Source organism: Neovison vison, chromosome 1 (assembly GCF_020171115.1).
Source record: "Neovison vison isolate M4711 chromosome 1, ASM_NN_V1, whole genome shotgun sequence".
Taxonomy (NCBI): domain Eukaryota; kingdom Metazoa; phylum Chordata; class Mammalia; order Carnivora; family Mustelidae; genus Neogale; species Neogale vison.
Genome location: NC_058091.1, coordinates 11,765,390 through 11,787,690, shown reverse-complemented (window position 1 = coordinate 11,787,690; position 22,301 = coordinate 11,765,390). Strand labels below are relative to the sequence as shown.

The window sequence follows — 22,301 nt, the reverse complement described above, 5'->3', positions numbered from 1 at the left end:
GCGGCTCCGCAACCTTTATCAGAATTCCGTGTCTCAGTCCAGAGCCCTGATCTCTGTCTTCAGTAAAATTAGTCACACTAAAAGATGCGCGGGATACAAGCAATCATTAGAACAGAAGATGGGCCTCTAAATTACAGACAGTTCTGCAATAAAAATGGCAAATTAAAAACTTGGCCTAATAAAAAATTTTCATCTACACTCAGGCTTTTATTCAGACATAAAGCTACACGCATACCTTGGTAATGACAACTTCTTGTTGAAACCGCCACAATCTCATCATCCTTTCACACGCATATAGGACCACAGGGCCTAAAACCCATTTCCAAGCCTGTAGAGAACAGCAGAGAGAGAGAGAGAGAGAGAGAGGAAAAGGAAATGAAAATAGAAACCAAATATTTTCAATTTGAACCAAATCAATACATAACATGATGGGATTCAGACATTTTCCTTTAACTTTGGGCCAGTTATCAACAATAAAGATATCTCCTTGTATTAAATACTATAACATTCAATTATTCCTTGAAGCCTACAAGCTTATTTAAGAGATTAAACTCTTCTGTATTGGTTTTTATGCTTACTTGATCAATGATGCCTTTATGTAATTAGAAATAATTGAATTTGCAAAGAAATAGGAAAGCAGATTGATGTTTATGTTACATATGATAGGGTCATAAATGCTCCCAACTCAGCCAAAGTCAAAGGCTTACAGAGCTACATTCCTGAGCCAAAATAGGACATGGAAAATTAAATAAAAACATTTTCAATAGTAATTTTTTGGGCCAACAATGTGTCAGAATTGGGGTTCTGCCTGAAAAAGCACCCACCCATATACACACTCACACGTGTATGTATATCCAATGTTATCAGGAATAAGACATAAAGGCAGTGTCTCAGAACTTTAAATGTAGGTTTACAGAATCAGGACAAAATCCTCCATAGTCTTCTGGATGATTGTGACAATAGACATTTCCATTCTTAGTAAATCCTTTCCTATGCTAAGCTTCTATGAGACTAATCTGAATTACTGATGATCAGTTTGCCAGCAGGCTAGTCTTGTGTTAGTGCTGTGCACAGACGTAAGGTGTCCTCTTCCCCTGGAAGTGAGTGACTGTGAACTTCTGATGTTTGAAGACTTATACTAGGTCTGATACCAAGTGACCCTACGAGGCACACGGTATTCTCTTGGTTCACTGAGGTGAAGCAACATCAAACAGATTGTCCAGGTCCCAAAGGTGTACCTGAAAAACATGACCCCAGAGGGGTCTGACCGCCTGGCCTGTGCACTTATCACGTAATTGTGCTTCTTTCTGTCCCGTGTGCTGACATTGCTGCTGAGCCTTGTTTTGCAAAACATTAGAGACTCAGTAATTCATTGAATTTTAGGATGTTAAGAGTTCTCTGAAATCTCATCTAATTTTTCATTTAAAGACAAAAAAACCCCTGATTTTGTGGGAACAGGTGGCGTAGTGTAGGGAGACAGAACTCAATCCCAGGGAGCCGGGACTGGAACTCAAGCCTTTGATAATTTCCCCAAATTCTGTGTTTGGGATTCTAAGTGCACGCAATCTTCCTACTAAAACACTACCTGAGGAGCAGGAAGGCTGTCTCATCCTTTTGAACTCATGTTCCCTAAACCCTTTCTAGCTGATGCACCATTTTTTATGCTAGTGAGTCTTACCCATTCTCTTGTTGTGTCTGTTCTGGGGACAGGTGACAAGCCCTTTAGTGTTACTTTTGCTTCTGTTACCTTGTTTGTGTATTTCTCTTCTGTTTACTGCTGGGTCTGTGTGCATGGCACCTCTGCTCACCTACATCAACCCTCCTTCCTTTTTCCCTGGGGGCTCTTATTGGCCTGATAAAGTCTCGATTTATGCAGGCAACACAAAGCAATTTGACCCACTTATTCTTTTCTGCCTCAGTGGGGCTCAGCGACGTGTTCAGAATAGCAGAGAGAATGAAGCCTTTTGTCCACCTATGTGGTGGGTGAGCCGTTATGATGAGCAGAGGATGGGAGAAGTTGGGAAGGGGTAGACACGGAGGATGGGGTTAGACCAAGGGAGTGAATCCTTCAGTCTCTTATGCTTGAATGGACCACAAAGTGTTTTGAGAATTGCTTTGGATATTTACAGAAAGGATAGCAAGAATGCAATTCTTTCTATGTGAGCTTAGAGAGATATTTGCAAAAACACTCACATAGTATCTATGTGCTTTTGTAAGTAATCTTTCATGCCCATTTTAGAAAGTTTTAGACATCACACACTTCATTTTGAGGGTGTCAAATCTGTCACGGTCTCGGATTCTTTCATGTTGATAAAGATGGGATGGATTGGGTCACCTGGGTGGCTCAGTGGGTTAAAGCCTCTGCCTTCGGCTCAGGTCATGATCTCAGGGGCCTGGAATCAAGCCCTGCATGGGGAATCTCTGCTCAGGGGGGAGCCTGCTTCCCTTCCTCTCTCTCTGCCTGCTTCTCTGCCTACTTGTGATCTCAGTCTGTTAAATAAATAAATAAAATCTTAAAAAAAAAAAAAAGAGATGGGATGGATTATTTTTCTTTGTGTGGTTAGTCAGGAAGGAAAATGTAAGCTATGAGTCCTCAGTTCTGTGTCTGCTCTAGTATATAAATTGCTCCGGGAGGAGAAAGCACAGTTTGGGTAATACCGTGATGCTCCTGGAGCCTCTGGGGGTTAGGGAGTGAGGGACAGAAGCGGCCAGAGGTGAGTATTAGGTTATCCTGCACACGACTGGGATAGGAAGCGTGAGCAAAGACAGAAGGAGGCCAGGGCGCAGAGCAGGAGGGTGCCTGCACTGAGTCTCAGAAGACGTAGTTTCTGGTCTTGGAGTTACCATCCCTCCACCTATGGCTTGTGAAAAATCTTGGGCCTTTTCATGTTCAAATTTTCTGCTTTGTAAAATGAGAGAGTTGGAGAAAATTATTGGTTGGGTTTCCTCCGGGCTCTTCCATGTTTTAGCTTTAGTCACAGAGATAAATACAGTGTCAGGGGTGTGTTCTCACGGAGAGCCGCAGAGAGCGGACAGAGTGAGGGGCGGAGGAAGCCCAGAGTTCCAGAATGAATGCCGAACAGAGGACAGATGAGGGTTCGTGGCCGTAGCAGCTCTGGTTTCTTGATGTGCTGTTCCTGGGAATGTGACCACAGGGAAGACACGAAAACTTGGGCCACAGACTCTCCACCTGTTATGTAAAGTGGCGGAGCTATTTAGCATCGAAGTTTCTTTTATGCTCAAACACGCTATGGCTTCTTCGCTTGAGTTTTTCCTTCTCCAAAAATACTCAAAGAGTCACGGTACCATGAATATTTTACAATGGAAATAAAGTTACATTGATTTAAAAGCTGCCATAATGAAACTTGTTTCTTCCACTTTTGCTCCTGGTTTTTCATTCCTACCAGAAAATAAGAACATGCGGGCTCTGATTTTATTTTACATTTATAAACAGCCTCTTTTTCTAGACAATAAGATTTCCAGGGGAAAGAGTCACGTCTGTGGATCCTGCGTCTACCGCAACTGCAAGCACATGACAGCCGTTTAGAAAAAGTTTGCTACGCTGACGTTCACTCAGTGAAAGCTTCCTCCTCTACTGTTGACATCATGCCCCGATAAGTTAAAAAGCGTTAACCTTATTATTATTATTATTATTATTATGGTCACTTGTTGATGTAATTAAGTAAAATAAGGCGCTTCTTTGGCTAAGGAAGACCAGGCTTCTTTTGAGAACACGTTCCATGTACAGTTCTCAACTCTGGAGCCTCGTATGTGTCCGTGAGTCAGAGACAGAAGGGGGTTAAGGGAACAACTGGTTCCCTCGATCAGTGCGGTATCTCCGTGGTGATGTACAAAAAGCATTCTCCTTCCTAACATGGACGGTAGTGCACCACTGAAGGTGGATTGATAAATGTTCTATCGAGGAAAGTACTGTGAAAAGTCAGTTAGGAGAGGCAAAGAGGAAGAGACGGGGAGATGCGGTGCAGTGGAGCGCAGGAGCCCTTCCTTGTCCTTGGGATGCCTTCTGGATTCAGTGTCTATAAGACATCAGAGAGAATATTGTACATTCAGCCAAGCAGTAATTACACAGCCCACACATGCTTTGAATCAGGATCCATTAAAAATAATGAGAAAGAGTGACAACATGAGTTTGGGTGTGCAAGGAGGTGTAGCAGGGGAGAGTTAACAGAGAGATGGGTAAGTTCCCCCCTTTTAATAATAATTAATGTCAGTATCCGCTGCAGAGCGGGATCTGGTCTGTATTCATTAGGTGTGGGAGAGTATTGATTTTTTTTTTTTTTTTTTTTATGGAGACGAGGTAGCTGAAGATTTTAGAGAGGCATTCGTGTTCCTCATTAATATGCAGGCTGGGTCGTGGCTACCAATAGTTGAGTTTAAGACAGAGACAATCTATACTGACCATTAAAAGAACCACAGTCTAATGGGCACATCTATTCTAGTTCTCTCGGTTTTAAACATTCCTCCTAGCAGTTTTCACTTTTAAAATCCAGTGCTTAATTTAATATATTCGAGGATTTTAGAGAAAGTCCATCCTTCGAGTCCCCGTAAGCTGATGACTTCATTTCCTGAATCCCCTGCCATTTACATACTGTTATTCCATTTTTAATGACACATATTTTGGGAACACTGTTTCCTTCTAGTTTTAATCTGCTAGCTGCATTGATTCACTTTTATGCATCACCCAGTTGCCCCACGGCTTGCATTGTTCGAAGAATCCCGAGGAGACCAAATAGGGTCATTATTTCTATTTACCTATGCTACCGACTGTAATGATGACAGCATGCCCAGGAAATCTTACTTTTGAGAACTTATGGATGCTATCGTCCACTCTAATGAATTAGGTCTCCTCTTGTCTACCATCATTATTTCAGTCATGGGAGCTTAATGAGAACAGGAAATAAATGCATTTAATATCCCCATTTGTTTGATCCCCAAAGTTGTCGGAAGCAAGAAGGCAAGCTCAATAAAGAGGGCAGGCTTCTCCTCATTTGGTTGTTGCTTAACGTCCATTGGAGAAGTGGTGCTATTAATTTCCAGAATGGCAGAGGCAGTTCTGCAGGGGGATGGGGAGCTGACCTTGCAGAGCAGAGGAAGGCAAGCCAGAGACGGGGTCGTTAGCAGTTTCGGTGCTGTGCCTTCCACCATAACAGACATCCACAGTTAAATGCGAGTGCAGGAGCACATTTCAAAGTGGACAGAACGCTTTTGGCAGTGAACCTCTTTTAAAATGATCCATAACTAGATTTCTCCATTAGGACACTTAATAAAGAGTTGGCGTTGTCTAGTGGTGACATGGGCTGTTCTTTCTCTCAAGCAGATAAAGCTCTAGTTCTTTTAACTATGGAGACAGCTATTTTTTAAAAGCTCTTGGGTTCACTCTTACCGAAGGCTCCTTGCCAGAAAATTGAGGCACGGGGCATGGGGCCACCTTCTGCCACTGAGCATAGTGATCTCTGCAGAAGGTGACGTTGTGTTGCAGTTGACTCTCGGGAGTCTGGCCTCGAACAATCCGACTTGCCATTAAAACAAAACAAAACAAAACGAAACAAAATCTTGAACATTTAAAATTGATTTTGTGCAGTCTGGTGATGCCACAGATATATATTCCACAATATATTCTACAATGGGCTCTGGAATAACACTTCAAGGGTCTTGAAACTCGGGCTGTCACTCATTTCTCTCAGCATCTTTAAAAATAGGAATTTAAGAAGCTTCAAGTAACTTTGAAGATCCCAGAAAAGAAGTGCCCCTCTGCGGTATCCTGTGTTAAATTGAAAGTGTCTATATTAGAGAATTCATAATGAAGGGAAATTGTTTGAACACATCCTTTTGTAGACTGTTGAATTTAATTAGGTTACATCTCGTCCTGATTGCTGATTCGGGCTAATTGGCTAACTTTGTACTATTTGGGTCTTTTGCAGATTTATTTAACTTCTACCCTTTTGGGTTTGTTTCTGAGTACCTCGAAGTTTTCAAGTGAAGGAGTCAGAAGAAGTGCCCTGAATAATGATGTTTTTCTCCCCAGTGACCACTAGCAGGCGTAGGGTTTGACAGGGTCAAAATAGGTCAGTGGGAAGTATGTCTTCAGGACTACATGATGAATTTGAGAGCAAAAAAGAAGACTGCCTTCGTGAATGGAGCACTGGACCAAGAGTCCTGTAATCCTGCTCTATTACATTTGCCACAAATGCAGCACTGGCTGACCTTTGACAGGTTGCTCTGGTACAAGCTCCTCGGTTTACCCATCGGTGCACCGGGCTGTGAAGCCTAAGAATTGAGGTCATGCCATCTGGGAGTTGCTCAGTTCTTAGGTGTTTATGAATATAAACATTGACTTATATACTCACAGACTGAGAAACTTTAGCATCATCCAGGTTCATGACCTGTAACCTGTGAAGCAACATGTCCCCTTTTTCATCGTCGGGCACCAGAGGAGGGAGTGTCAATGACCCTGGGGACCTCAGACCTCAGCCTGGAGAACTGACATTTTGGCCTTTGTCCCAGTCTGTGATGTGGAAGGCAGCCAAAACACCCCTTTGAGTTAGAGGAGTACAGCTATCTGTGAATCTCCCATGAGCAGTTGAAGCCCAGACATGGGAAAGGCAAATAATAGCTAGGAACCAGACGAAAAGATTCCGTAAATTTTTAACACCATCATTCTCAAGCTCTAGATAACACTCTCTATATTATCTAAACTTTGGAACATTTCACAAATGCAGTATCTTTTTAAAAATTAAAAAAAAAAGTTATGTCTTCATCTATGCTATCCCATAATAGAAAGATTAGTGGGCTTTAACACATTCCAATAATCCTCCTTTACTTGGCATTTTGTATAGAATTTGCAAATTACTTTTTGCTGTAAACAGTGGCTGTGGAATACTTCAAGCTGAGAAGATTAAATGAAGCCCTTATCCCAAAATAAGCCTTTCAACTAAGTTAAAATGACTAAAATATTTCATCTTATGAAATGTTATTTGGATATTAAAAAATATCTCCAACGCAACACTGGCCCATTGAAGTCCTCTTGTGTGAATGTGGGGAGGCAGGATCCGGGGCGAAACGTGCATGATTTTTGCCACAAGGAGTTCTAGACCCATGTGGACTATGAAGAGCCTCTCAAACGTGCTGTAAGGGTTAATGCCCCGGCATCAGCAGAAGAATTCACAGAGAAAGGGCGACTGGCCATCTTTGCGGTGGAGCACTTTGGGACCATCCACCCTGCTCCACAAAATACAAAGAGTCAGGGTGAGGAATCAAGCACCAGGAGAGCCAACTGCCGATTTTAAAGACTAGAAAGCTGTTAGCCAGGCAGCTGCATACATAGGACCATTGACTGAGTAGGATTCTAAGGATGAACAGACAAATTGGTAGTTTTTCCCCAGGGTAACATATACCCTGCGGGGAGAGGGCAGTGCTTCCTTCTACAGTGTCTGTGGGTCAGACCAACTGGTGGATGGTTGGGAGCTCTTAGTCAGGCTTAGGCCATGGCAACAGAAGTGACCTTCATCAGAAGTGGAGGGCTGAGCTTGAGGGAGCAGTTAGCGAGGGGTGGGGGTGTGTGGGGTGTAGGGGGATGGTGGAGGTGAATCACACAGAGTTTTCCTATGCGCCCCCCCACCCCCCTCCATCCTGCCTTGAGCCCCACCATCACTGTGTCCTGTGTGCCTGGCCAGGTCCCGAGGTCTCTGTGGTCAGGCTCTTCCAAGTCAGGGCAGAAGCAGAGCCCCCTTCAGGCTCAGGGTGGGAGAAAAATGAGCAAGAGTGGATGGGCTGGTTCACATTCCTGCAGGTGTAAGGAATGCTTCCCCAGAGAGCCAGTGAAGAGCTGTTCTGCAGGGCTTGTCACCAGAAAAGGTTGGGCTGTCAAGACCGGTGCCATACGTCTGACTCCGGCATTTACTCGTCCTGGTACCTGGAGGCACTCACTTAATCCCCAGACCTGCTTCCTCCTTACAAAATAGGGCTAACCTCATCCTCTTTATGGGACAGGACAGTTGTTGAGATCAAACAGATCATGCACATGCATGTGCTCTGAAAATTGTGAAATGGAAAAAAAGGCATCAGTTTATGAAATAATTAATGTGGGACCAACTAGTGAACAGGCATCAATTGGTTTTTTTGGTCCAGAGTCACTTTGAGACTATTTGAAGGACTGAAACATTGTATTTGAGCTGCTACTCTAGCTTCTTGATGGAGAGATTAATAGCACCATGCAAGTGTCGAATACCGGAATGGCATTGTATGAGATGTTCAGGCAAGACGGAATCCTGGAAGTCAGATGGGGAAACTCAGGTCTATAAAATTGAAAGCACTTGCACATGGCCACCCTGATGACTAGTGGTAGAGCCTTGGTGTGACTGCCATCTGGCACACTGTTCCCTCCCCCATACCGGTTTTCCCAGTAGGTGGTTTTGGTGAAGCAGAGAGGACACCTGGGTGTCCGAAATACATATCCTGACTAACGTAATTTGGATTGCAAAAATACGTTCTGAATGAAACACAGATCTATTGTTCTCCAGCATTCATTAAAATTTCTGCATCTTATAAACATGTCAAGACTCCCCAACAGAGTTAGCAAGAAAAATAAAGATATTACTTCATCATCTATGTGGCTTATTTTCAGTTACTAAAAAAAAGGTGTTTGCCCTAGTGGATGCTCTTTTCCATACCTTCTGTGTGTTCTTTAGTCCCTGCCAGTCATGTTCCTCCATCCAAAGGGCTTTCTAAGATGATTTCGAGGTTCACAGACGTAAAATCTTATACTCTGAGCACACTATGGACTTACCCGGCCCCATGGAATGCCAGACTGATAAAGAAGATGATGAACACATGGTGTGTGTACCAGAACAACTCGTAGGAGACCTGTCGGATGAACTCGGTGGAAGAGGTCATGATCAAGATCAAAGCCAGAGAGAGGACGAGGCCAGTAACACCCGCGATGGTTGTTAGCGATTCGGTGATGGTGTTCTAAAAGAAACAAGCACCATGACATTGACATCTTTGTTCTACCTTTCCATTTTAGGGTCATTATTTGAGAGTCCATGCAGGGGGTAATTCAAGGTGTTCTTATCAGGAGCATATTAGCCTCAAAAGGGGGTCCCCATATGACTCAAGAGGGGAGCTTCCTTGTCCTTTCCTTTGCCCTGTTTGATGGCAGACATTTGCTTTGCTCCAATTTCATCAAATGCAATTGAATCCTTTACATGTTTTCCATCTGTATAAATCAACCTTCCTGTCAAAGATATTACGTTGAATTGAAATGAAGACAATATATGAAAATGCATTTTAAGATAAAATACTGTAAAATAAATCCAAGTCTCAAGTTTTGAATCTTTAAAACAAAAATGTGGCTTGCCATGCCTAATTGCATTTTAACATTAATAAACACTTTTTTTGGAGAGATCCCTCAGGGGCATTCCTAATAAGGCAGCTGCACATTCTGTTCCCCTGGTAGTTATTCCTTGCTCTTGCTTTTTAATTGGAAGGACCATGACTTGCATTTCTTTCATGCCACCTCAGGAGGCTTGGAATAAGGCTTTGTAAATCCTAGGTGATCAATAAAGATACAGCTATTCTTATCTGGTAGACACTGCCAAAAGACTGGCATTCTGACCTGTGAGTGCAAGGGATGGTTAAAGAGCCTTTTAGAATATGAATCACAAAGCACTTTGTATTTACTGTGAGTTTTCCATACCCTTGCCAAGTCATTAGTATTCATACGTTGTGTTGCTATCATTGAGACGACCAACCGTGAGCTCAATAAACTCACACTGTATCTTTTGTCAGTAAAATCTCATTAATTTGGGCTGCTTTGAGATCTCAAGGTAATTTGGGTAGGGACTTCTTCTTGTTTATTTCTTTTTTTCCTTCATAGAGCAAATAGTTGAACTAAAATGGAAAGGGGGATGTCTAAAACATTTAAAAGATTTTTTTTTTTGCAAGTGTACTCAGGCATTTTAGAAATCCATTTATATCATAGGCTATGCTAATTTCAAATCATCCTTCTTTGCTTATTAAGGCAAATCCCCACTTCCCTTTTCTTGCAACATATTTTTGTAGACTGGTTTGTGTAGCCGTGTACCCTCCAAAGTAATCCCACTGCATCTCTTTAAAAATACTCCATAATGCACACTTGGTGTTATGGGTACTTTCTCCAAATGTACCAATTTGTATTATTGATCTTTCTCCAAATACCCTAAAGTAGAGGGTTTCTTGAACTTAATTAACGCTTACATAGTATATTACTTCTAAAATTTTGAGAAAACTATATGGGGAGTAACTTAATTATCTTGTTAAATTGCTTTCAAAGTCCTTCTAATAAATATTATTCACTGTATCATCTTTTCAAAATACGGAGGTTTATTCTTGGTTGTCTGTAACAATGAGCTTCAGTGCGGAAAAGCGTTCGCCCCAGAACATTTAGTGGGGAAAAGTGTTCACCCAAGTAGGTGCCAACATAAATACTGTGGCTCAAACGAGGGACCCCAAGGCCTTCCCACAGGCTTACGGCACCTGTGTTTTTGACTTATAACTTTGAAACTTGGGCTTCTGATTGTTGTCTGCTAAGAAAATGTAGCTCTCCTTGATTAATGGCCTGATATTGGAAATCATCTTAGGATAATTAGGGACATGCCATGGAAGAATTTTCCCCCAAAGAGACTGAATTTTCCTTCTTCAAAAAGGCTGCACAGGCAAAACGGTCATGAAAGAGATATTTCCACGGCTGGAGTGCGTTGTCTTGGATTCTTCTTGAACAATACTGACTTTTTTAGCCTGTTCAACACGCTGTATGCCTATTCCAGTGGGGTGATTTGTGACCCGATATTTCGATCAACCAGGACAAAAGGGGTAAGAGTGGAGGAAAGGAGAAGAATACCTTTATCTCCACAGGTGGATTTCTGGAGCTACATTTTTGGTTTTGTTTCCCACATGTGCTGCCACTCCATGCACACAGGTAATTAGCATGAATGATGTCACTAGCCATGCAGGCCTGATTAGGAAATTAGCTACTCTGCCCAGTATCTGATTTGGCAGATTGGCCAGCCTCATGTGCGTTTCAAAATACAGTATGGGAGAAGAGATCCAAAAACAATTTGTGAGTTGAAGACGAAGACATCCAGTTTTTAATCCCTGGATGTAGATGGCATGTCATGCTCTTTATGATTCCAACACCACTACCCACAAAAATGTATCTAATCACGAGCGGCTTTCAAATTTAAAATATCAGGGTTTTAACAGGTTATTGCATTTTCTGTTTAGGTGTATTTATTATGTTTTTCTATAAACTAATAAAGTGGCATCAGTTTTTCTTCTTGCTCATAACCTCTTAGCAACATTTATGAAAAAAATAGCTTTTTAAAAAAATGGTGAAATTGATGTTAACATTTGGCAGAAACTTCTCTCCCGCTCTTTTATTAATAGCTTTTGAAACACAGTGTTCCTGATGACGCCACGGGGAAAGGAAGGACTTTTCAGATGAGAAACCGGGTAGCATGCAAGGACTTACTGTGTGGAAGGTTCGGATGGGGTTCAGGTAGCTCTCATTTGGGGCGTCGCCAAGTTTGGAAAGAGCGGCCGGAAGTCCCTCTGCTTGAGCTGACCGGCTCCAGTGGTAACGCTGTAGGTTGCACAAATGGGCGACCATGTGGATGGCTACGGTCGAGGAGGTGAGATCAGACATGGTCCGTACAGATTTCTTCCTTTGTGGCTACTCAGAAATGCAATGCCTCTATGGTCAAGTTTCTCTGTTCTGGTTTGTGTAATCTCCAAAGAGTGATTTAATTGTGCATCTTTCCCAGTGTCTTGAATGGAGTGGATTGAATTGTTCTAAAGGTATGCCACATCCATTTTAATTATAGGAAGAAATAAAGTAAATCTCAATTCCCCATAATTTAATTATAAACATACGCTCATTCTGTAAGTGGAATAGGTATTAGGATATCACAACATAATTATATATATAATATATATCACAACATAATTTTATATATATATCACAACATAATTTAATATATATATATTTTATATATAATGGAACATATATATATATAATGGAACATGTATATATAATAGAACATACATGTTCCATTATATATATATATGTTCCATTATATATAAAATATATATATATAAAATTATGTTGTGATATATATATAAAATTATGTTGTGATATATATTATATATATAATTATGTTGTGATATCCTAATACCTATTCCACTTACAGAATGAGCGTACATACATGTTCCATTATATATATATATGTTCCATTATATATAAAATATATATATATAAAATTATGTAATATACATACATATATTCTATATGTAATATGGAATTTCATGTATTTCATGTACATATTCTATATGTAATATACATATATATTCTATATGTAATATGGAATTTTATATATAATATATAAGTTTTATATATATATAAGTTTTATATATATAAGTTCCATTATATATAAAATTCCATATTCCATATTACATATTACATATAGAACACATTATATTTTATACATATGTCTATGGATTCCATATTTCATCTCTTATGTAATATATTTTCCGAGCAATCACAGAGCATTATTCTAGAGTACTGTGTATCATATCCATGGACATCTGTGCATATGACAGATAGGATAGATACCAGGGAAGAGTTTTTGTTCTCTTTCAGACATTATATTTTCTTTTCTTCCTTTATATATTTCAGTGTATATGTATATTCACTCCTACACATACACATATACACACTATCTTTGCATGTGTTATTCCTAGAGGATTGAAATAAGTTAGTATTTATAGAACTAATCCTCTTGGTATATTCTTAAGAAGAAAACTCAGCTTTCTAATTCTGAGAATTGGTGATGTCTAAATTCTAAATGAAGAGAACTTGCTCAGGAACACAGCATAATTTAGCCTGGGGAGTCTGTGCCCAATGCCACTCTTTTCTGTCTTGTAAAATCTGTGGGGAAGCTAGCAGTCACAACATCCAGACAAGGACCTCCTCCTGATGCTTTTCCTGCAAATGAAAACCCTATTGGGTGACCCGTTGATACCAGCCATTGGGATCAGATTCAAGTGTGAAATGAGAATTCATTACCCAGGGTGTAGATAACTTCCCAGTTGATACTTCCCCCCGCCCACCATGAAAAGCAGCAGTGGCTGCTAATTTCATATAGTCACTACAGATTGTAGGCAAATTCTGGAATCCTCCATGGCTGTACATTGTGGGTTGAGGTGTGGGGAGTGGAGGAAAAAGGAACAGCAGAGACTTCTGAGAATACTGGTGGCATTTTGGTCCCCGGGGTCCTAAGAGCAGATGTATTTAGAAATACCATCTGCTATTTAGCTTTACTCTCTGTCCCCTGATTTTCTTTGATCAGAGCCATTCCCTTTTCGGACCTGCAAAGTTGTTTTCGTGCTTTAAGATCCAACTCAAAAGTTGTTTTCTATCCAGTATCTTTCAATTTCACCGCACCAATGATGCCAATGATACAGCAATGATTTAATTATAACACTTCCTAGACATTCCTGTTATGAGTATTTATTTACATCTATCTTGTCCAATGAACTCTCTTGCCTCAAGGCTTACTCATTTTGTAACCTTAACATTTGGCACATTGCTTACTACCAGTATGTACTGAATAAGATTTTGCTGAGTGATAATGAGTTTACAGGAAGGGAGAAAGGGTCAGCTAATTGTTTGTAGCTGCAACATTACTGGAGTACTGTTTTCCCTGCTAATACTTTTTCTTTTTTCTTTTTTTTTCACATTTTCTTGCAGGCTTAAAGTTGGAAATCACTTCAAATATGCCTTTAGTTGAAGTTCAGCTAAGAAGGCAAAACACGGTGGTATTTCTGAGTCCATGATGTTGACTGTCTCCTTATGGGTATGGTGTGAGTATTGTACTTCTTCCTTATGTTCCCTTTGTCATTTAATGTGGTGGTGTCTATGCAGGACTGCCTTGTGTCGTCTCAGTGTCTACAAAGCTAGAAACATTTGTCTAGTAGTCATCTCTCCCTATATGCTATACATGAAATGAAAACTATGTGGTGAATTGAACGCAAACATGTTCAGCAGTATTCCTAATTACTGTTTTCTGACAATCAGCATATATATATATTTTTAAACAGGTCTTATTTCTCATAGCTAACAGATACTACTATACTCTAAACACCGTTATAGATGTTTTGGGCATATTATCTCACTTAATACTCAGGTATTAGCCTTACTACCATTCGACAGATTCAAAAAGTTATGGCACTTGTAGTTCATTAAAGGCAAAAGTGGGATAAAGCCCGTTTGCCTGAATCCAGATCCCCATTTTTTACCTTTAAGTTGTATTGTTTCTTTTCACTTTAATAAATGTTAGACTTTATTGAAAACCAGTTTCTCCTGTGGCTTAGGTAAAACTCTTTGAATGGCTCAATTGGTGTCTTTAGAGTCAAACAGCTCCTACGACCGACTGTAACCCTTGCAGTCCTCTTTGCAGGTGGGTGTAAACTCTCCTTTTACTCGCTGCCCCTTTACCCTCATCCTTCTGCCTGTGGCTGTCCTTAGTTCTCCTCCACGGACTAAAGCACACCAGACAGAGTGGAACTGTTCCCATTTTACAGTAGTGTATACTGAGTTTCAAGCCAAACCAAGTACCAACACTTACTGATTCCATAATCTGTGACATCCAGAAAGGAAGTACAGGACAGATTCTGGGTCTTTTGTATTCTGCATTCCATAGCATTCTCCTCCTGTGTAAGGAGTTGTTGATCACAACCTATTTCCTATTAGATTGATTTCCACATGAGAATTTGACACTGTTAAACTAGATTTAAGTACATTTATTGAATGAGCAAAGATATTGAACTATTTATTTATTCTTATTGGCGGGTCTCCTATAACAGAGCTGAGGAAGCTAATGAAGTAGTATAAGAAAACCCAGGATAATTTTTAGCAGGTAGCTCCTGAGGGAATCTGTTGAGAACTACTCTTCCCAGCTTTTTTTTCATTACTTTAAAATTCATGTCTGAACTATTCCTTTGCTCCAACAGCCTCCATTTTGTTTTCTTTTTTACAGGTAATAAGATAACAAGTAGAATATCTTGTTTCATTCATCTTGGGAATTCTCAGAAGGAAAACTACTTGTGCCCATTTGGTTTGTCTAAACATTTTATTTCCTCTGACGTTGGATCCTAATTTTATTGTGATCTTGGTTTCGAATGAACGGTACCCCACCCACGAACTCCATGGCTGCTGGGACTTGGTAGATGCCCAGGGAGATACTGATTTTGCTATTTTTCAGACATTATATGTTCCATTCTTCCCTTTACACACTTCAGTTATTTTATTTTATTATTTTTAAAGATTCATTTATTTGAGAGAGAGGCAGGAGAGAGCTAACTTTCTGCTGAGTGGAGAGCCGGACATGGGGCTCGATCTCATGACCCCTGAAATCATGACCTGAGTCAAGAACGAGAGCCAGGAGCTCAACCGACTGAGCCACCCAGGTGCCCCTCTTCAGTAATTTTGATATCAATAGCCATGCTATCTACGCTGACAGTGCCTGTTTCTCCACGCATGTGATCCAATGGTGATAGGGTTGGACTTTCTTCTCTCTCACTCATCAGAATCCTATCCTGTTACTAGAGTTGTTAAAATGTAGCCGGAAAGACACTGAGAGGTACACCTCTCAGTGAATTCTTTACTTTCAGCCCAAATTCTTATCCTTCTTATCTGTAAAATGGGTGGACTGAACGAAACAAGATGGTATCTTGGTTCCTTTCCAGCAGTCAGGCTCCTGTGTCTCCTTCAAAATTAACTGGGGACATTTATCATCCAAAGGAGTCTATAGTCTAATGGAAAAGTGATGCAAATATGGAACACATGTTTTAATGTTTTCAAAAGCAACACTGACTTAAGCAGACTTTTAATTTTGTAGCGAATCCCATGTCATCAGTTATGCTGGTGGGCTCTTCCCCATGCCCCTGAGGACTTTCTGCCCAGCCCGTAGAAAAGCCCGAGATACACATTTCCAGAATCCACCCAAATGCTAAGGCTAAAAGTTGCTATAACTGGGTCTTTTCACAATCCTATTTTCTCACCAAAGTACTTTTACAGTTAAAAGAGAGCAGCAGTCTTGGACAAACCACAAATGCACATTTAATTGGTGTGTGAACTTCTGAGTTCAAATAAGGAGCTTTTATTGAAGAGTGAACAAAAAAAATCATAAAGGCTACAATTAGAGCCAGTTGCCCTGAGAAAGTTTCTTTTCCTTCTTTCTTTCCTTCTTTTTATTTTTTAGGAGATCAAAGGAAGCGTAATTGAGGGAGAATCTTGGAAGGGCGGTCAGTTCTTGCTATCTTTCTGCCTGCCTGTCAGTGATAACAGTCATTTTGGAGTTAGTCACCTCCTAATTAAGCAGCCGTCAGAAATAAGGACCCAGGGACAAATCCTGGCTGTGCATCTACAGCCAAGCCTGGCCCCCCAACTTTTAAGTCTGGAGTCTGATTTCCGCAGGAATGCACAAGGACTCTGGCACCCTAGACTACTGCACACCACTCATTTGTAAATCAAGTTCAGTTATGCTGGACAGGACAGGGGAGACAGCCTCCTTGGAGGTCCCAGTGCTTCTTGCGGAACTGGATTTGTAACAGTTCTTTAGCGATCTGGTCCTGAAGAATTTGGGCCTCTATCCTGGGGTCTCCAAGTCTTTCTATTCAGTACCTTTCCTCTGAGTGCACGCCTCTCAACCTGTCTCTTATGTTTATTGAGCTTTGTAAACTAATTTTTGCAGTGCATCCGGAGCTGCCTGTGGGTAGTTGTTACCCCCCAATGCGCCCCTCCCCCAGCTGAGCCGTTGTAAGCCATTTGGGTCACTATTCACAGCTCCCTTTGAAGAAGGATCTTGCTTACAGTACTGCTATTCAGTTGGAAGATCTTTAAGGTCCATTCTGGACCACGGAGTCCAGAAGGATCCACATTTATAAGAACGAAGGGGCTGTGAAGTTGGAATTTTTATACCACTGGGGTTATAGGTCCCTGAAAATGATTTATTAGCGGTTGAAGAATGCTCCAGCGGCTCTTATCATAGGCAGGCAAGTGGGAAGGCAGGAAGCCAGGAGAAGAGTTTCTGTCACTGCATTTTCGGTGATGCCCTTGATTATAGATACCATTGTTTGTCTCGCTCCTCCTCCCCAGCCTACTTCCACCAGGCTCTAATTACATCCTTTAATGATTTGACCAATTAAAGCCTGCAGTTCAACTTATAGAGGAACGGATGAGAAATTAGGGGCTGGCACGCAAACTTCGATGTGGATGCTCTTCTTCCAAGGTTACACACCTCTATTAAGCCAGTCGGCTATTTGAAAAGCGGCATAATGGGCGATGCTAATAAAATAAGCACGGGGACATTTTCAGCGGCTCCCAAGTGAATACACCAGAAGGACGAAATGTGAAAAGCAAAGGGATATCTATGAAACCAGGGCATAGCATTTTTTTTTTTTTCTTCTAAAAGCGCAGTTGCCAGCCGCATTTCTTAGTTAGTGTGAAATGTAATAATTGCTATGTCAGGGCTTGGAGAAGCAGAGAGCTCTCTCCCCACCCTCCTGCCTCTGCTGGGAATGGAAACAGCCCTGCACTGCTGGTTGCCATGGTGGTGGGGGACGGTGGTGGGGGACGAGTGCTTTGCTCTCAGAAGCAGTCTGACCCTGTGGGGGTGTGGGGGGGCTGTTTAGAGCCCAGGGATGTTTGGGATCCCTGCAAAGCAGTGGAGATTCAAGCAGGAGAGACCCCCTGAGTGGTATTTGATTCTCTCCAGGGATTTGTGAGGGAAGGAGGGAGAAAGAGCATGCTGCTTCCTTTTGTTGCCGCAGAATGTGAATTTATCTTGGACGACCAGCATCATTTTGAATCTCTTCATCTCTTCCCTGCCTACATCCTGTTTCCTCCCCTGCCCGCCTCCACCCCCCCCCCGCCCTTCCCCAAGCTGCTGCCGGGTCCCTGAACAACTTCTGCATGGTCTTGTACCTTTCCTGCAAATTCCCCCAGTCCTTTTTGCCAGCTGGCTGACTCCTGCTCATCCTCAGGTTTGACCAAATTTGTTGAAGATTTATGTGACAGGGGCTGGGAGAGCCAAGCCAGGTAAGGCCCATCTCAGCCCCTGAGGAGATCAGAGTCCGGAGAAATTTTACTCTGTAGTAGGAGGCATGACAGGGGCAGGCAGGTGAGGTGGGCTGGGAGCTCAGCCCCGGAGGGTCAGGGGAAGACAGGCCAGGCAGGGAGTCCCAGATATGGCAACACCTTATCTATTGAGGAAGGAAAGGAAGAGCATTTAACACGAAGGGGGTAAAAGGAGCAAAGGCACAGACTACTCAGGGACCCAGTGGCTGGGCATTGCCAGGGGAAGAAGCAAGGGGGTATGGAGAGACCAGAGAGTGGAGGAGGGATCAGGGCTCACCGAACGGAGCCCACTGGCCATGCTACACTTGGAGGTGATTCTCTTTGCAATAGTGGCGAGCCGATGGCCTCGTAGTCTCTGGTTCCTAAGAGACATCCTGACAACTAGTCTGCACATCTAGAGATGGATAGATTGTATTCTTGTTCTTTTAATTTCATAGAAGAAAAGGCTTTTTAAAAAAAACTTATCTGAGATCACAGGACCGATCAGTAGCAGGGGAATAAAATAATTTGGTTGCCCAGTTCTAGTTAACTGCTGTCCCTGCTAAATTATTAGTGCCTACGTTACTTGCGGGTTATAGCTTCTCTTAGGGTATCTTGCACATGGGGGACATTCAGTACACATCACTGATGCATTTATCCTATTGATATATGATTACATAGAAGGAAATATACATACCCAAGGGTTTAAGGACAAAATTATTGCAGAACATATTTTCCTTTATTTATTTATTTATTTATTTGCTTTTTTTGGTAATGTGTTTCGATGCTGTGAGTTTTTTTTGGTTCCTTCTCTCTTTCTCTTAGAGTTTAGTTCTGCCTTAAGCCTATTGCATAGTCATAATAACCTTCCTGCCATTTTACTGTCTTTTATCTGCTCTTTTAATACAGGAATTCAAGATTCTTAAAATTTTAAAGGAAACCTAGAGAATCCTTGAATTCCTTTTCTGAAGAGCCTTCCAGGGAGTGGTCTGGACCTCGCCTTGACAACACCCACAAGAGGGAACTCTGTATTCTCAGGGACACTCATTCCAGTTTTAAGGTCTGGATGATTCCATATCTGAGCTGAAATCTGCTTCCCTGAGTCTTCATTCCCTCATGCGTTCAACTCATACATCAAAGGTTTTTGGCAAAGGTTGATGGTAGCCCAAGTAGCTACCAATGGACATTAAGATGCATTAGCTTGTTCTCTGCCCCTCCATCCCTCCATCCCTTGGCTGTTTTTTTCTGGGACATGATGTCTCTTTACCTCTTATTTCTTAACAAACTACAAAGACCATTTGCAACCATTTCCTGGGTTGGTTTAATCTGGCATTGAGGACAATCGATGGGGAAATCTCCCCACATGTCTCACCGCACACCCAAAGTTGTGTTAATTGGCACTCGGGCACTGTCTGTCATTTCTTGTTGCTTAATTAAATCCACATTTGTTTAGAGTGTTCTTCTTACTCTGCTGTTTTTTATGCATGAGAGGATAAAAACAAATGATGAAAACATTTTATAGTTAAATTAGTTTGGGGGAAACAGTCCTGAACCATAAGTCCTCATTGTGCAGATAGCCTTTCATTTCCGTGTATTTGTTGTCCAACAAAACCACAAATGAGTCGGTTATTGCTCGGTTTCTTTTCTTCCTCAGCAGTGTTTAACCTTGGCCCTGGATGCTAATTTTTATTGTATTTTTCTTGAATTCTCTTCTCTTCTTATTCAAGAAATAACAATAACACTATATATGCTCTAAAGCCTTGTATCTTTTCAAGGTCCTTTATTATCCACCAGCTCAATACTAATCGGAACCCTCTTCACCTGCTCTTCCTTTTCTTTTTTCTTTTACTGCCTATGATACCATTTTCCTACGTCTGTGAATGAGATTTTGACTATAGGTCAGTTTTATTTCCAATGTGAATTATATCGAGTAGCACAGTATTCATTTTGCAAATAGGTATTTATTGTTGTCTTCTCAACAAGCTTAATTATTCACAAATGGCAATGGAGTTTCATTAACTTTTCCTTGACAAACTGAAGGCTTTGTAGGGAAGACAGCATGAGTTTAAGCTAGAAATTTAAAAATCCATTTATATAAGGTTTATGTGGTCAAATGGAAGGCAAAGATTTATTTAAGGGTGAGCTTTTGGCGGAGGAGGAACTAAAGCAAAACTTAGAAGTTAAACATTAGGTTTTATAAAATGCACTGGGCAATGAGTAAGAAGCTCTTACCTCCATTAACAGCTATCCCATAGGCGACCAGTTTGTGGAATTTGAGATTTTTATCTAATTGCCTCCTCCATGGGCCTCTGCAGCACTGGAGCAACAGAAAATAAAAGTCTTGTTTGGAGAAGAATCAGGGATGACAGCATCCTGAGAGCTAAGAGAGCAGGACTCAGGCACTCCCTCTGTCTACATTCCTGAAGGTCGGGCAATAGGGCTCAGAAGTTAGTGGACAGTAATTAGTCCCAGAGGTAAAACCAAATGGTTATTACTGGCTTTGCTGACATTTTAACTCAGTAAAAGTGAATGAGATAGTATAGTTCCCTGACTCTAAGTCCAAATTCTAGAATAAACCTGCTAATCTCCATGCTCCAACTAGTTTTAGGAAATGAAGATGGAAACTGTCATTCTCATGGATGTGGTTTAAGTAGTCTGTAAACTATTCCTTATTACACAAAGAACAGCACTGTATTCATCTACCTCTAAATATTCATAAAATTATGATGATGATTACATAATAAATTATCTCATCTAGTTAGGGTTATTGACATTCTCTTTTTTCTCTATAGCACATTACTGTGTTCGGCAGGAAACATGGTACCCAACACACTGAATTCAATATAATTAGGAAATGTCCTGTTATGTCTGGTAGGGTTAAAATCTACATACTGAAATCTGTGTGCTGTGCTTGTGCTTCTCTGGGCAGAGAGCTCAGAAAGATGCATCCTTAGTGACATTTGGCTCATGTGCTTATAGAAATGGTAACAGTTGAAACTATTATAATACTTCCATCTTTGTAAGTTGGGTCAATTCTATTGCCCATCTTTTTCCGGAGGGAAAGGCTGAGCAATGACTCCAATGTCATGCAGGGAGGGAAAGGCAAGGTCAGAAGTCGCACCAGATGTACTGATTCCTGATTTTCAGTTTTAGCCACCATGTTCTCTCTTACAAAGAAACCAACTTTAATTCAAACAGGATTATTAGGAATTTCACAGTAAAATACATCTTTATCTTCCATTAGGACATGAAAACAGTGGAAATTATTTCAAATATTTTAGTACTTACAGTACTTGTCCCTCTCATGAATGAGATGAGGTTTCGACTGATTGGTAACAGAATCAGCATGCAGTTAAAATTCAGACACACTGCAGATGCTCGTGCCCAAGCCAACGCTGACTGTCCATATGTAAAGACACAGGAGAGATGCAGTTAGAGTAAGGAAGCTGGGGAAAAGAGAACGTTTTCCGAAATGATAATGTGTAGTCACCAACTCTACTTACACCCAGAATAACACGCGTGTAAAGGAAAGATTCTTCCTCTTCATACCAATAGAATGTGTCAATAAACAGATAGAAATTCACTCCCAGCCACGAGAGCTAGTGTTGAATGAAAAGAGACCAATCAATACTATCTTCAATCTTTTCTTCTGTTCAAAATCACTTGGGGTTCTTCTTTTAAAGTGAAATGAAGAGCTTCTCAGTGTTAATCAGACTTACTCTACACTTATTTCTCGTAGATCAGTTTTTAGCAGTGATTACAATGTTAATAAATTGTTAACTTTATAAAAAAGATTTTAAACACACACGGTATACTTCAAGGAATTTAATGAAAAGTACAAAACCTTCCTAATCAACATCACTCTAGTGTTTTAAATCAATGATGGCAAAAGGAGGAAATCTTTAAAAACAACTCAGAAAGTACTCTAGAAAATTTCCAATTTCATAGTCTAATTCAAAGACTTCATTTGATTTAGAGAAACATTCATACATTATGCAAAAACAAACTACTTGACTTTAAAAATAATTAAAAATGAACTCAGTCAAAAAACAACTTTACATGATTCTGTAAGGATAAATTAAATATATCTACTGAATGTTTTCTAACAAGTTTTAGTCTTTTACCAAAG

General features: G+C 40.9%; 1 protein-coding gene across 1 annotated transcript in view; it reads right to left on the bottom strand.

The window, feature by feature from the left end:
• Positions 1 to 22,301, bottom strand: part of NOX3 (NADPH oxidase 3) — a 56,053-nt gene that overhangs the window by 33,607 nt on the left and 145 nt on the right. Inside the window, exons 2-8 of the mRNA XM_044243367.1 lie at positions 21,676 to 21,771; positions 21,461 to 21,571; positions 20,405 to 20,489; positions 11,528 to 11,673; positions 8,807 to 8,988; positions 5,405 to 5,534; positions 236 to 328 (exon numbers count right to left, since the gene is read on the bottom strand). Of these exons, the coding sequence (XP_044099302.1) occupies positions 236 to 328; positions 5,405 to 5,534; positions 8,807 to 8,988; positions 11,528 to 11,673; positions 20,405 to 20,489; positions 21,461 to 21,571; positions 21,676 to 21,771 (843 nt within the window). The remainder of the gene's footprint in view (positions 1 to 235; positions 329 to 5,404; positions 5,535 to 8,806; positions 8,989 to 11,527; positions 11,674 to 20,404; positions 20,490 to 21,460; positions 21,572 to 21,675; positions 21,772 to 22,301) is intronic.